Raw genomic sequence first — 15,578 nt, 5'->3', positions numbered from 1 at the left:
ACTATTGAAACAGTATTCATACTTGTGCCAAATGCACTGTTATATAATCATCACGATGAAGGCGGATTAATACCTACATTTAATTTTGAACATAATACTCTATCATTTGGGCGCACATAATTTCTTATTTAACATTTAATTATTCTTTTTAAATTCAGACTAATTGTATAACGTGAGGTCACCGTTGGTAAAATGAAACTTACTTGGTAAAAAGTGAAAGACCGTTCTTTTGTCGTGTGGGTGAATTGGGGTTAAATGAAGTTTAGTCTAGATTTTCACGTCGACTTATATATGACGGATATTGTACTGTTTTATGAATTTAATGTAACAGCAATTAGAATAAAGCGTGTCAATATAGTGTCATAAAAACGTATCAAGACTCGTACTGGCTAACAAAAAATAACATTTACGATTAATTTTGTTCATGTTATGTATGTTTATTAAACAGGTTTATTATCATTAAAACAGGTATCGATTTTATCAAAACATCATTTTCGAACATACTACAAAATATTCAAAGCTAAAGAGCTGTGAAATTAGTTTCTCTACTCTTCTCCGCTGTTGAGACTGGCCATACATAATTACTACCAAGTTTATTTTACAAAAAACCAACCTTTGGCTTAAATATGCACATAGGTCATCCAAATATGCATGAATTACTAGGGCAATCCAAAAGCATCCAAGTGAAGGTATATATAGAGGGTTTGCAAATACAGTAACTTTTTAAAATATTGCGGGATCGCGGGATACAAGATTGTAAGGCAGGGTTGCATAGGTAGATCGATGCTCCTTTGATTGAAGCTTAAATGAAAAACCACGAAAGAAAAATATGTATGTCTCAAAAGTTTCAAATTATTATAAACATCAACAAATTTACTTTCTACATCAATTGTAATACCAGGGTCCAGAAATAATTTTGCTAAAGTCCTTCGAGTACGTACAATCATTTTTACTTTTTTACAAAATTTTAGAATTTGTAATATTCCCACTTTCCTCCCTTTTTTTCACCTTAACATTTTGACTAAACCACCATCAATTCGAAAGTTTCTTAAAAATCTTAATTTAAAAATAAGATTTTTTCCGTAGGCCTGTTTTCGCCTTCTATCTTAAATATGTGGCAGAAGTGTGATTGTTTAAAGCTGTAAAAACTCTCAGACAGAATTTCTAGGTCAACTCAACTATCTAGCAATTTTATTTCAAAATGATTTCTACAGCTTTCAAATATCAATTTACTAAACAAAAATAATGTATAGATACGTCATATTTTTCAAATGTTGAGCGATACGAAATCGAAACCACAAATTAAAATGATAATGCTGACATCTATTGAAATCTGTGGACTATCAGGGAGAAGTGATAATATCAATAACTGGATAATTAATTATAAATTAATTATACATATCACCTCAAGGGCGCCGTACAACCACTAACACTACAAAATTTTCAACTGTAGCGTTATGTTGAATATCCTTTATTATATTAATTATTTAATTTTTTGCAGCTGTTTCCTTAAATTTGATTATTTTGAAAAATCATGACACCTGTCTGTGGGTTTGTTTAATTCGTAAAGGCTCGTTTAATTTACGTGAGAAACGAATATTAAAGATAAATTTTCTGGATCTTAGATGTTTTCTAGCTTTGTAAGTGCTAAATCACGTAATTATCAGGATACACCACTTACCGCGCACAATTCACCAGTTCAATCTGTGAAAGGCTGTGCGGGACTTTTCACACAAAATTTAATTACCATCAACTCGAAAATTTTCGTAACTAGCAACTTCTAAGTTGCGCCCCTGGAGTCATGAATAATCGATTTCTGAAATAGTCTATAATTTACAATTGCAAAAATAAATAAATTTAAAAATACCTTGCAGTTTTTTTATACAACACATTTTTTTAAGTAATTTTGATATTAAAAAATATTATTTTATTTTTATAAAATAGATCCGCTAAGCCAATATATCGAGTTTTTGCGGCTGGCGGAAAGAGCCCAGGAGTCACAAGACTGGTCGAATGAAGTGTCTTTTCGTACAAAAGCGTCGTCCCGTCTTGCCACGCTTGCTACGCAAGAGTTGTCTTTACCTTTCATGGTCGCGCCAAAAGATATTTCACATCAAAATACTTCTGAGCAGTGACAGATATTTGCTATACCTTGTAATTATAAAAAATCATTCGGTTTGGACCGCGTAGCGGCGACTGCAGTCCATCAGCGGGAAGCCGAGTCGAGACCAGCGGAGACCCACTGACCGGAGATCGGACGGAATGCAGCTGCCTTTCAAAGCGATTACACTCCATTTACAACCACTTCCGGGATGGGCAGAAGACTCGTTGTACTTTTACTGTGATGTTAATTTCATCAGTTGAATAAGCTTATCTTCAAGTGGGAAAACAATTTGGTTTTATGGCGACTATCTATAGCAGAGAAGCAGGTTACTACTGTTACCTGTTTACTTACTTAAAGAAACAAAATTTTATTTACTTGCTAAAAATAATATTTTGTTCATTTCCCGTTTTCAGATTGTGTCTAATTTGAAAGTTGTTAAATAAAAGTACCCTAGATTATCTCGATTTGTTATTTTTGATGGCGGAGCTGCCATTAAATAAAAATAAAATGGTGCATTAAAAAAATAATCTATGCAAAACCTAATCCGATATTAAAAATCCGCCTTAAATCCTATGAAATATTTAAATATATGTTTTTAAAGAATCATATTATTTAAAGTTTCTGAAAGTCGCTGAAAACTTCCAAAACCTAGTCCCCTCAACACAGGATCTCCTAGTGAGGAGGACTACGAATATAATTAATATCTATCAAACAAGATATAATATATATAAATATACATTTTCTACGATATATTAAGACAAATTATTTGTTTGCGCCCCTACATACGCAATATGAATCAAAAGTTTTGTACGTAAAATAACTTTATTACAATATCGGATTGAATCATCGGTATAATATTGTATTTGTATGCCTTTCTCGAAATAAATAATTTTTAATCGAACAAAACTATTCATTCACATTCATATTCCCTATATACGGGGGTAAACAAATAATTTGTCTAAATACTGTAAAGCAATACCCTGCAAAAAACTTATTTTAGTAAAATGCTATATATTAACACGTAGAATATAACGAGCGTCGCGTTTAAACTTTAGTACAGTTTTGGTTAGTTTGGAAATATAAATATTAATAAGGTTGGGATTAATAAATAATTAACAATAAAAATACTAGGTTGCCGCCACTATCCAATATCATAAATTAAGCATAAACATAATATGGTCACAAACTAAAAACGGAAATAATCTATTTATTAATTTGAACGAAATGGCTAGTCAAATGCATTATTTTCCATTTCCGACAATTTAAATTATTTTTTCTTTGCAAAGTGTTTTGCCAATTTATGCGTATTAAGAGGTTGTCTCGATAGTAAATAATTACTAATAAATGATATATTATGTGGACATACGTATGAGGTACGGGTATACAGAAAAAATCTAAAAGGTATTGAGAAATGCGTGAGTAAATTTTACTTTTAAATTGTAATAATTGTAATTAAATTAAATTGTATATGGAGAAACAAGTTTGAATAACATATCATTCCGCAAAAAGTTAGTAAATTTAACAGTTAATACATCACTAAATATAATAAATAATATCCATTTTTTTAAAGCAACGCAAAATGGTAGGTAAGACAAGTAATTACGCTGCAAGATTGATGTGGGCTGATATATGATAATTATTATAATGATAATTAAGGCAAATAAAGAAATAGAGAAATGCAAAAAAAAAAAATAATAAGACTTATGTTAATAATTATGCAAAAATCAGTTATTTTGAATACATGTAGGATAACGAAAGATTTTTTTAATATTCATGTTGAGGGTTCAGTAGGATTTACAGGCCCTGTTAGGAGTTCTACCGAGCCGAACCCTCTGATATGAAAATATCTGGAGTCGGTGAATTATTTTCCCATTTGATCTCTGGTGAGTTGACGTGTTGTTCTTGTATTGTTTTGTATTTATTTTGCTTATATAAAGCACTTGCATAATGTTCATTGACTAGATGATCATTTGTGGAAGAGTTTAGTTTTTCCTATGGGGAAGATTTAACCCGGACATAAAGTCAGAAAAAAAATTATGGGGAGTTATAAACTTCATGTCAATTATGTTTTTTTTATATTTTAACGGGATCGTTCAAATGCTAAAAATCAAAATAGCGTCGATGGTCAATTTGCTTGTCATCAAAGGAGATGGAGTTGTAATAAAATAAACACCACAACCAAATTTTATTTGTACCTACTCTTGGTGAGGGTCCCTTACTTTGATACATTTAAGATAATTTTTTTTCTTGTTTTTAATATTAAAATTTTCCATAAAGTTCTTATTTACATTAAATATAATTCTGGCAATAAGTTTTGTAAGTGCAATCATGAATTTACTGAAATTAAATCAAATAAACAGTTCAGCAAATCTAGCTCAAAGATTCCCATTGTAATAGTTTGAAGAGAGTGATTGCTAGCTTTACCGGCTGCGGCTATTTTATGCACTGAGAGCGGTACTAGAGATCGCTGGCTTTATATAAGTACGTAACTTGCTCGCCTCTTTGCTGCTTCTGACCCCGGGTAATTTCATGATACTATGTTTGTACTTTCATAGTTCAGCCGAGGTCGAGATTAATTTGATTTCATATTTTTACGATCGCAATTGTGGAATAAACATGCACGCGCAACGTGTCGCAATAAACCTTATAATTACCAAGTAAAAAATAATTGAGTTTCTTAGCTTCTTCATTAAGATCGTACTCAAATTTAATTGAATCTCACGAGCCAAGTTATCTGTGTTATTCAAAGCCAATACATTTGAAGACATCGCATATTCTTCCATTGAATTATGTTAAATATGTAAAAAATTGAATTATTAATTTGAACAAGAAAATAAATTTGGTTTGATTCTTATACGAAAGACAAAAAAAAGGTCAAATTGAAGAGCACACTCATCACAATTATAAGAAAATATTGAAAATATTAAACCGAAATATCTAAGGCTACGCAAACAAGGATTCGATACTTAAAGGCCACGCAAGCGAGGATTCGACACTTAAACGCTGCGCAAACAAGGATTAGATACCAAAAGGCTGCGCAAACAAGGATTCGACACTTAAATTCAGGAACGAACTTGAAGTTTTAATTGTTTAATAATTATCTCCAGACCTTTGGTAACTATATTTTAATACAAATTAAAAAATGGTTACGGTAAGTTTTTATTTCAATTATACTCGCATTTAATGAATGATTTATAGTAGCTGAAGGTTATTAATAATTGTTTTAATTCTCATTATTACGATTTTAAACGATTGATGGACATAATTTAAAATAAGCTTCATAATCATTTGCGCTAGGCAGTATATCCCATTAGTACGAACGTTAAATTAAAGATCGTAGTAAGTTAGTACAGTTAGTAGATAGTATTTAAAATAGCTAATAACCACTATAAATATCAACCCATATTATTTGCATTTTTCCTGGTTAGAAAAAAATTAAATAAATCTATTTCCATAGTTATACAACTCAAACTTTGTACTTTTATAGATGTAATAATAAAAATATATATTTATAGAAAGTATAGAAAAGTCCATGTTTTGTAATCAAGTAGAAAACAAATATTTTCAAGCTAAACCTTATGAGATACAACTAAATAATATACTACGGAATTGTATATCTTAAAAAGGCCAACAGAAAAATCTATACCTATCTCCAAAGGATAACCCCCAGCAACGCCATATACAACTAGTTGTTGTATATTTTTGTTATTTGTTTTTGGGGTATTATGCCGTGTTGCGCTAACTCCTTCTTTAGCCAACGTTTCGGACAGCATTGCAGTGTCCATCATCAGGGCAGATGTCTTATTTGAGTTTGTGTTAAAATGTGAGCTTAAGTATGAGGTTGTGATACCGTGTTGCCAGCTCCAACCCTCTGAGCTAACATTAACGTATCATTTTTTTATTTAAAGTGGTTTTCTTCGTTTAGCTCTGGTGTATCCGTCAATTACGGGATACCAAGAACTATTAAGCTTAGCTCCATCGTCTCTATTGATGTTTACGGGATTTTTATGAATTTCAATGGCCTCCGTAATCAGCCGTGCTCTATAAGTTTTCGGTCTCCCCAGGATTTCAGGAACAAATCCAAAGTAATGCCCGGTGTCAATCAAATGCTCGGCAATTGCCGATTTGTCAGGGTGGCCGAGTTTACAAGCTCTGAAGTGTTCCGAAATTCTTTTGGAGATAGTCCGCTCTGTCTGGCCTACATAGACCTTGTCACATCCGGAACAGCTGAGTTTATACACTCCATCTGTTTCCAGAGGAAACTTAGTCTTTGCAGACCTCAGTAAGTCCTGTATCTTTGTTGTTGTTCCGAAGACAGTCTTGATATTTTCCTTTCTCAAAAGCTTGGCAATTTTGTCTGTCACATTGTGCACATAAGGCAGGAAGGCACAGCCTTTCGACTCTTGTTCAACTCTGTCTTCGTTTGGTGCAGATTTGGCTCTTATGATTTGCCTTGTCTGACTTGCTGGGACGAAGCTGACCGATGCACTGGAGCGTAACGGCTACCCAGCAAGTCAGACAAGGCAAATCATAAGAGCCAAATCTGCACCAAACGAAGACAGAGTTGAACAAGAGTCGAAAGGCTGTGCCTTCCTGCCTTATGTGCACAATGTGACAGACAAAATTGCCAAGCTTTTGAGAAAGGAAAATATCAAGACTGTCTTCGGAACAACAACAAAGATACAGGACTTACTGAGGTCTGCAAAGACTAAGTTTCCTCTGGAAACAGATGGAGTGTATAAACTCAGCTGTTCCGGATGTGACAAGGTCTATGTAGGCCAGACAGAGCGGACTATCTCCAAAAGAATTTCGGAACACTTCAGAGCTTGTAAACTCGGCCACCCTGACAAATCGGCAATTGCCGAGCATTTGATTGACACCGGGCATTACTTTGGATTTGTTCCTGAAATCCTGGGGAGACCGAAAACTTATAGAGCACGGCTGATTACGGAGGCCATTGAAATTCATAAAAATCCCGTAAACATCAATAGAGACGATGGAGCTAAGCTTAATAGTTCTTGGTATCCCGTAATTGACGGATACACCAGAGCTAAACGAAGAAAACCACTTTAAATAAAAAAATGATACGTTAATGTTAGCTCAGAGGGTTGGAGCTGGCAACACGGTATCACAACCTCATACTTAAGCTCACATTTTAACACAAACTCAAATAAGACATCTGCCCTGATGATGGACACTGCAATGCTGTCCGAAACGTTGGCTAAAGAAGGAGTTAGCGCAACACGGCATAATACCCCAAAAACAAATAACAAAAATACTTTTGGCCGTGAAAATCTTAAATCATAGTTGTTGTATAAATTAAATCATTAAAATTCTGCTTTCTAACTAACTAACTAACTAACCATCACGCCGTTTCACCGCAGGGGTAGGCAAAGAGGACGGACCGCCAAACAACTCGGTCTTCTCATTCACATTCATACATCGTCTCATACATACATCGTCTAATACATACTCTTCTATTATTCTGACTCTTGACATGGCCCGACTCAAGTATCTGATTCACTTGGTCGTGCCATGTCTTCCTCGCTGCTACCATTCATATTTGCATCGTATATTCTCCGTACACTCCTTTCTTCGCTCATTCGCTCTACATGCCCAAACCATCTAAGCGTCCCTTTTTTGATCTTACTCATTACGCTTACATCAGCCTTGCACTCTTTTCGGATATCCACATTCCTTACACGATCATACATGGTTTTACCACACATACGCCTCAGGGATCTCATTTCAACAGCATTCAATCTACTTTCATTCTTTCTTTGCCAGTTCCATGCCTCACTTCCATACATCAGGGTAGGTACCAGCACTCCATTGTGGACTGCTAACTTCGCTTCTTTGGACAATTTTTTGTTAGCGCCAACTGCGTTCAGTCCTCCATTAATGGAGTTGCCTACATGGCCCTTCTTTCAATATCTCTGTCAGTCTTCCCATCTCTTCTCTTCTACTTTCCGGTATTTTAATAATGTTATAGCTATATATGGCTCATGTCTTTCAGGTTTAGTCTAAATATATATTTAAATCCATTATTACGAATGAAATAACTAATCTATGTGAAACAATGGCAGGTTCCAGTACACGGTGCACCAAAGAACTTCAAAAATATTAAAACTCGAGACTCTTCTCAAATATTATTCAAACATATTATAACAACTTTTGACATGTAGTAAAAACATATTCCTACTCGTTTTATGCATCATACGAGTAATGAGTAGATCTATCTAATTAACAAATTTATTTGTACATTTCGATTGCATCAACTTCGATTTTCATGGAAAGCATAAAATAATAATTTCGCGTCATTAAATTGTCGTTTTGCGGCTTATGGTCAATTCAAATATCCGGATCTTTTCCCCCTCAAACGCGTGTGATGTACCGTGTGTGTTAAACCGCTGTATCAGTATTATGAACCTACTTACAAGAATAACCAGACTCGATTTTTGCCCGTAGCAGGCCACTAATTTTCAAAAATTGTTTTTTTTTTCGTTATTGTTATTTTTATGTTATAGTTAATGTTTGAATGCGGATGAAGCGAGGAGTGTGTGCATACAAATATTTAAAAATATTAAAAAAAAACAAAGATAAAGGGTACCTATGTAGAGACAATCATAATTATAATTATCATGTTTGTCTGTCTTTTAAAATAAAATATACTGACAGTATTTCATGGATCTAAGTAGACCAAGAGAGTATATTATAAAGTACCCACCTACTTCTATGAGCATATTATTTTACTAAAATACAAATTTAGTACTTTTTTAGGGTGCAATGTAATTGCCGCATATATAATTTTACATTAAATCTGACATGATTACAAAAACGCTGGTCTAAGAATCTTGCCTGCACGAAGAAAATTCCATGTATACAAAAATATATTTTTGAACTTTCTGTTTGAACACTCTCGCGAAGTTTATAGGTGCAGAAAACAAGCAAAAATAGAATTGTAATTTTTGGAGCACTGCCTGATTTTCAGAGAAAATTTACAACTTTCAACGCTTTTTTCTTTGGATATTTTACGAAAAAAAATAATGCTATATCCTGTGAATAAACTTTGTAGATAAACTGAGATGGCGTAATATGTATGCCTACCGTCGGCTTTCAAATCGTAAAGGTTGTGGGTTGTATTACTCAATAAATGGTACTTTTTAATTGGTGCTACCATTCCCGGTGCCAGTTCCCAGTTGATTGCAGTGTTTGATGGACCTTATAAAAATGGCTGTAGGAACCTACGTTTACAAATAAACATTACATGGGGAAAGTCGCTATATTCTCTCTGATAATCTTAATGCGTCAAGTTCTAGAGAGTTCGGTGACGTCATATTCCTTTCCTGAAACAACATAGAATGTGGACATTATTTTCGATTTTCTTTCATTCGCGTATTGCTTAGCATTCTCTTTGTGACAGAACTGTCTGTCTCATAAAAGTAACATGTCGCGGATGGAACATAACTGTCCACTGGGACACTGTTAATATGTTTGTCTCGAAATTAATAGCATAGCAGTGTTGAGACATTGAAACAAAAATGTTTCAGCCCACTGTTAGAACACCATCAACGATTAATAATAATAATAATTGGATAATTTGTAGAGCGCCGTTTTTGTGAAAATCACCTCAAGGGCGCTGTACAATTTATTTCCTAGGATCTACATTTGTTATTTAGAAAAGATACCAAAACATACTTACCTGGCAAGTCACTTCAGACAAACACACTTATATTAAAAAGTTTATGCTTATAAAAGATAAAACTGCACGCAGAGGACACTATATCAAAAAACACTGGTCATCGCATGACCTTAAGTCTGCTATAGTTTTTATTTTAATTTAACTGTATTTCAACCGTCTTAAAAAGCCTACAAATTGTTAGTTGTTATGATTTTAATTTATTTATTTTTTAATTATTATTTTTATTTATTTTATGTTATTTTTAGTTTTTTTACATTTTGTTAATTTAAATTGCCGTCGACTGTGAAAGTGTGAAATGACTGTGATTGTTATTAATTATGGAATAGTTAGTACCAGTTTTTTAATCACACTATTAGTTTGGGATATGAAAAATCAGAACAAGAGTCCCAACTGCTCCCAAACGTCTGGAGTCAGTTAGTCAATGACATCCCCAAATGAGGTATGTTATGAGACTGAAGGTAGTGGAGAGGGGAAGGAGATGGGGAAGATGAATTTGAGGAAGTTCTTGTCTATTCAGATCTGGTTACCGAACACGGCTAGTGCCTTTTCAAGTAACGTTTTATATCCACATACCTACTCAGTAGGTAAACAACTGTTAAGGTGATTCATCTTATTATTATACCTCCATCATGCCTCAGTTTTCACCCCTTACAAAGTAATGTGAATTCAAATTATTATTTGTCGTGTGATACGCCTTTCTTATTATTGACCTACAAGGCTTTTGTTTTAAACTGAGAGTTTGAAAACCCAATAACTAAATAAAATTTTATCGTTGAAGAAAAACAAAATATTGACACATCTCAACGAAATATGAAACAGAACGAGACACGGAAAATGGTAATGGGAATTGTTTGAAAATAATTATGTCATTCTTAAATTGAAATAGAATATATTTAAAAATGACAAATATAATAAGGTCTCAGTTTGCTCAATTGGGAAGGTGTTTTCCCGTAAGACAGATAATCTGGGCTCAATTCCCATTTGCAACCGTTATCTTTTTTATGTTCATTGTTTTTTTTTTGTTTCATATTTCAATGAAGTTTGCTAATATTATCTTCGTTTTTAATGATTAAATATTGTGTTAGTGTGTATTTTTTTTTACATTAGGCCCACACAAATAATTTTCCTCGTGGATTAAGTCATCTTTAGAGATGCTGTGTGGAAGTGCTTTTTAAGGAAATAAAGGAGATGATGTTCTTAAACCTCACCCCTCAGAGGTGTTGGTTATCCGATTCAACAGATTTTACATAAAAAAAGCAAAACTAACCAAGATCATCGATACTTGTGAAACCTTTAAGCATAACCTCGTGAACATCTCATTTTTCCATTCAAAGTATCATCTTTTCAATCCTATCTTACACATAAAACACATAAATTATCGTGAATAAATATTAGAGATATCACAATGTGTCCATGGCTCATATGTCACTGGAAGTATGTAAATCGTCTCCGTTACAATTTTTAAAAATCATCCAAAATGATTTTTGTATAATATTTAGACATAAATTTTTGATGTTGCATGATGCATACAGTGAAACTAACAGTTACCTCAGCTCAGATATAAGTTATTCACTTTTTATAGTTAAAACAATTACAATGTGTAATCATTTTGCGTGAATTTCAATGAATGCCTTTTTTGGTCGATACCCTTGGTTCAAAAGTGTTATTTGTTCTTGTCATCTAATCTCCAACCAATGTTTACATCTTCAGTTTTACAAGTAAGCATTTTGCCTTTTTGTGGAATGTGTTTAGGCTTGTTTGACAAGTGAATGAATTATTCAGTTAATAACTACATAAGATAAAGCTGGAAGCGTAAATAAACCGGAGCGATCGATATTTTAAATGATTATTCATGAAAATGCATTTTTAATGGCCTACGTTTAAGTATAAAACAGATTAAAGTATGTTAGCAGATCATATATTTCACATTTAGTGCACTTTGATATTTGTCATTATATTTGATCGCTTAAGTAGAAGATTAGAAATACACTAATTTCGGAGAAGTTATATTCTCTGTCCAATTCTTTAACTTGGTTAGGAGCGGTTCTAAAAAAAACTTGTGAAATTTTTTTTTTTTTTTTTTTTTTTACCAAAAGAAAGACAAACATTCCCGGGTCACGGATAACCCAACAATGTTTGAAAATCTCCTACTACCACCACAGAAAGCCGAAAATGTTGCTTGTGTTGTGATGGAGGACTTAGCCAGCCGAGGAATCGAACACGCGACGCTCGGGTGAGACCCAAGCGCTATGCCCACTCAACCACTGACCGGTCGAAAATTTTAATTAGATATTAGCGCCAGAAGTTACAGTAATGCAAAAAGTATAAAGTATTACAGTAATCTAAAATATCAAATCCCTTTTATTTACAATATCTAAATCATATTCACGAAAAACGTAATTTAAATATTTCATTTTTATTGGAGAATTTTTTTTTAATTTTTGAGGGTTTTGCCCATCAATATAATATACCACTGAAGAAGAAGATAATACTTACAAATTTAATTGAAACATGAAACGGAATAAGACACAGAATGTAAAAATGTCGAGTACCTAAAGACACTATCCCGGTAAGTCAGAGATCCAGGATTCGATTCCCAGTTGTGACCGTTATCTTTTAATTTCCCGTATCTTGTTCTGTTTCATGTTTCGTTAATATGTGTTAGTAGTATATTCTTCTACTATGAAATTTAAACAAAAATAAATGAATTTTCCTCGAAAGAGCTTTGATGATATTTTTAGGCAGTTTTAATTCATGTTTGTAGTAAGTGTCTTATTTGTATTTGAGAAAAATATAATAAAGACATATATTATTCTTTCATTCATTACCCATTATACAAATTTATCATGAAGTTGCTTTTAATATTTATTATAATAGCAGATGTTTAATGTACTAATACTTAATTAAATAATATAATCAGAACAAGGGCCGCGAACAAGAATTGCACCTATAGTACAGCAGCTCATAGAGCTAGTACGGTAACATATCAAGAATAGACAAGTACACATGTATAGTTGTGACGTAAGATGAGTCCGGCGCGCTGCTTGCTGGTTTGCGGGTCTGCCTGCTTGCTCGCTGGGAGGCTGTGGCGACTGGCTGCCGAAAAGCGCGGCTGACTTTCACCGGGCGGACTTTCACTCCTGGCCCGCCAAAAGCAGAAGACTCGTGGGGATCCATCTTCTCACGCCCCCCCCCCTTCCCTAGCCCCAAGGCCGGGGATGGACTGGCCACTACTTAAGCCCCCGCGGACTCCTCAATGGCATCAGTCGTACAGCTCTCATCGGCAGAGTAACAAAGAAGCGGTGCTTCGACAGGAATACATATCAGAAACCATGAGGGTCTTAGTGGTAAGCAGTCCACAACAGTCCTTCTTCAGTCAACTCTGATCTCGTGCTTGCTACAACCGTGATTCTTTATATTAACAAAGTGCAAAGTTATAGCTTCATCGTGTTATCCGTTGCTATCTCTCAATGGTTCTCATCATCAAATCAATAATTGAATCAGTGATAACAGTTAAACGTTCACAAAACCCACATCTTGATTAACAAGTGATTAATGTTTGTATTTTAATAGAGTTCAATTATTGACTACTATTAAAGATCAAACATTACAATTATTGTTTTACAAAATGTGATACTGTGAAAAGTCTTAAAGCTTAACAATTAAAATAGTAAAATATCTACTAAATTTCGTGCATCATTAATAATGATTACAAACACGCCACTTGAACTACTCATGCTCAAGTTTTTAGCAAGTACAGGAAAATTCGAGACTCAAAGGCCATTGCTATTTTGTTATAAATCAATAATTTTAATATATTTCTAGATAGGTGTTTAATTTTCAATGTTTTATTAGGTGTTGGCAGCGATAGTGATGGCTCAGGCCAGGCCTGAAGCCGGGTACAGCTACAGTCCTCCCAGACCATCTGGAAGCTACGGAGCACCAGGAGGTGGCATCAGTGGCGGAGGAGGACATGGAGGTGGCGGCGGCTTCAGCGGTGGCTTCAGCAGCGGAGGCATCAGCAGCATCGGGGGTTTCAGCAGCGGCGGGCACGGAGGTGGTAGCATCGGCGGAGGTAGCATCGGCGGAGGTGGTTTCAGCGGTGGCATCGGAGGAGGACATGGCGGCGGTGGAGGTATCGGAGGAGGCAGCGGATTCGGAGGTGGAGGTGGATTCGGAGGAGGTGGATTCGGAGGAGGATTCGGAGGTGGATACCAACAACCCATCGTGCAGAAGCACATCTACGTCCATGTTCCCCCACCAGAGCCAGAAGAGCACCATATCCGCCCCATCGCTACCCCCGGCCCACCCCAGAAGCACTACAAGATCATCTTCATCAAGGCCCCAGCACCTCCCGCACCAACTGCGCCTATCATTCCCCTGCAGGCCCAGAATGAAGAGAAGACCCTCGTATACGTTCTGGTCAAGAAACCCGAAGAACAGCCCGAGATCAACATCCCCACAGCCATCCCTACTCAACCCTCAAAGCCCGAGGTCTACTTCATCCGTTACAAGACCCAGAAGGAGTCCGGCGGTGGAATCGGAGGTGGAATCGGCGGAGGAATCGGAGGTGGAATCGGCGGTGGAATCGGCGGTGGAATCGGCGGTGGCATCGGTGGTGGAATCGGCGGTGGAATCGGAGGTGGCCTCGGAGGAGGACATGGCGGTGGCATCGGAGGTGGCATCGGAGGCAGTGGCATCGGAGGTGGCATTGGAGGTGGCATCGGAGATGGCGGCCATGGAGGCGGCATCGGGGGCGGCATCGGAGGAGGACACGGAGGAAGCATCGGAGGATCCGGCCCCAGCGGGCCCTCCTCCCAGTACGGGCCCCCCGGCCAGTCCGGCCCCTACTAAGCTGGGCCAGCGCTCACTACGGGTAACGTTCCCGACAGCCCTGGCTGTAGGTATCGTTTCACTTTTGGCAACAGTGCCCCTTGTGTATTCAAGGGTCCCGTCAAAAATGACAACATCGCCTTCGACTATTCACTCTTGTACATATTTTTCACTACTCAGTGTGCATGTATTATTATTATTTTTAATTTTTAGTGTTAATATTATTATTACGTATTTTGCAAGAAAACGGTGGCAATAAAATGCATTTTCATAAAAACAAATGTACTCGCTTTTTAATTATTGTCTTTCTTCCAGCATGGCATTGGGCGAACAGGCGACATATTTCATTTTCACTGTTTTATTTGTATTTGCGATTGCGTTCTCCTCTATTGCGATTTAATTTTATTCCTCAATTGATAATTTAGCAACTTGCAATATATTAATTCAAAATGTAACTTCTCAGATCTTCAGTCATATTATTGTATTCTTTTTTAAAGATATCTCACTCTTTATTTTATACATTGTTATATTTTCGTTAGTATATTGCTCTAGCAAATTATAAAATAGTGAAATATGAAGTATGTCGCCAACCGCCCGATTCCATGTGAAAACCCATTAATCTTACAACATGTCTTACAAATACAAAAGTGTGCAGCAGTCGCCGGATTAGCGCCGAACCAAGTGACTTAATTATTATAAATAACATTGATTATTTTTTTCTCTGACAGATTTGCAACTTTCATAATATAGAGAGCATGTAGAAAGTCTTCGATCTTGATTGCAAAATGATTTCGGCAAAATCCTCTCACACTCGCCTGGCTGAGAATTAGCGATAATTCTCCCAAAGGTGCTGCTGTCCGGTGAAAGTGAAACGCAAAATGGAGTTTCTTGACTGTCTTGCCTGAAACGAAGCACACGAGAAACAATCGCGCTCGCCTA

The 15,578-nt window shown here is 35.7% G+C and overlaps 2 protein-coding genes across 3 annotated transcripts in view; both read left to right on the top strand.

The window, feature by feature from the left end:
• The window catches only part of LOC149409398 (uncharacterized), a 138,914-nt gene extending 125,870 nt beyond the window's left edge, over positions 1-13,044 (top strand). Inside the window, exon 4 of the mRNA XM_089649788.1 lies at positions 12,833-13,044. Coding sequence (XP_089505914.1) covers positions 12,833-13,044 — 212 coding nt within the window. The remainder of the gene's footprint in view (positions 1-12,832) is intronic.
• A 39-nt stretch (positions 13,045-13,083) lies between these two features.
• On the top strand, positions 13,084-14,779 carry TwdlT (TweedleT). Of its 2 annotated transcripts, XM_089649920.1 has the most exons (3): positions 13,084-13,153; positions 13,662-13,863; positions 13,897-14,779. In XM_089649920.1, exons 1-3 carry the CDS (start codon positions 13,139-13,141, stop codon positions 14,658-14,660), a joined length of 981 nt encoding a protein of 326 aa, XP_089506046.1. In that variant the 5' UTR covers positions 13,084-13,138; the 3' UTR covers positions 14,661-14,779. The 2 variants fall into 2 exon arrangements, with proteins under 2 accessions (XP_089506046.1, XP_089506045.1); XM_089649919.1 differs by having other exon boundaries at positions 13,662-14,779.
• The last annotated feature ends 799 nt before the right edge of the window (positions 14,780-15,578 follow it).

The sequence above is a fragment of the Hesperophylax consimilis genome, chromosome 31, assembly GCF_061612785.1.
Source record: "Hesperophylax consimilis isolate HC1 chromosome 31, BYU_Hcon_1.0, whole genome shotgun sequence".
NCBI lineage: Eukaryota > Metazoa > Arthropoda > Insecta > Trichoptera > Limnephilidae > Hesperophylax > Hesperophylax consimilis.
This window is presented reverse-complemented; position numbering and strand designations above follow the sequence as displayed.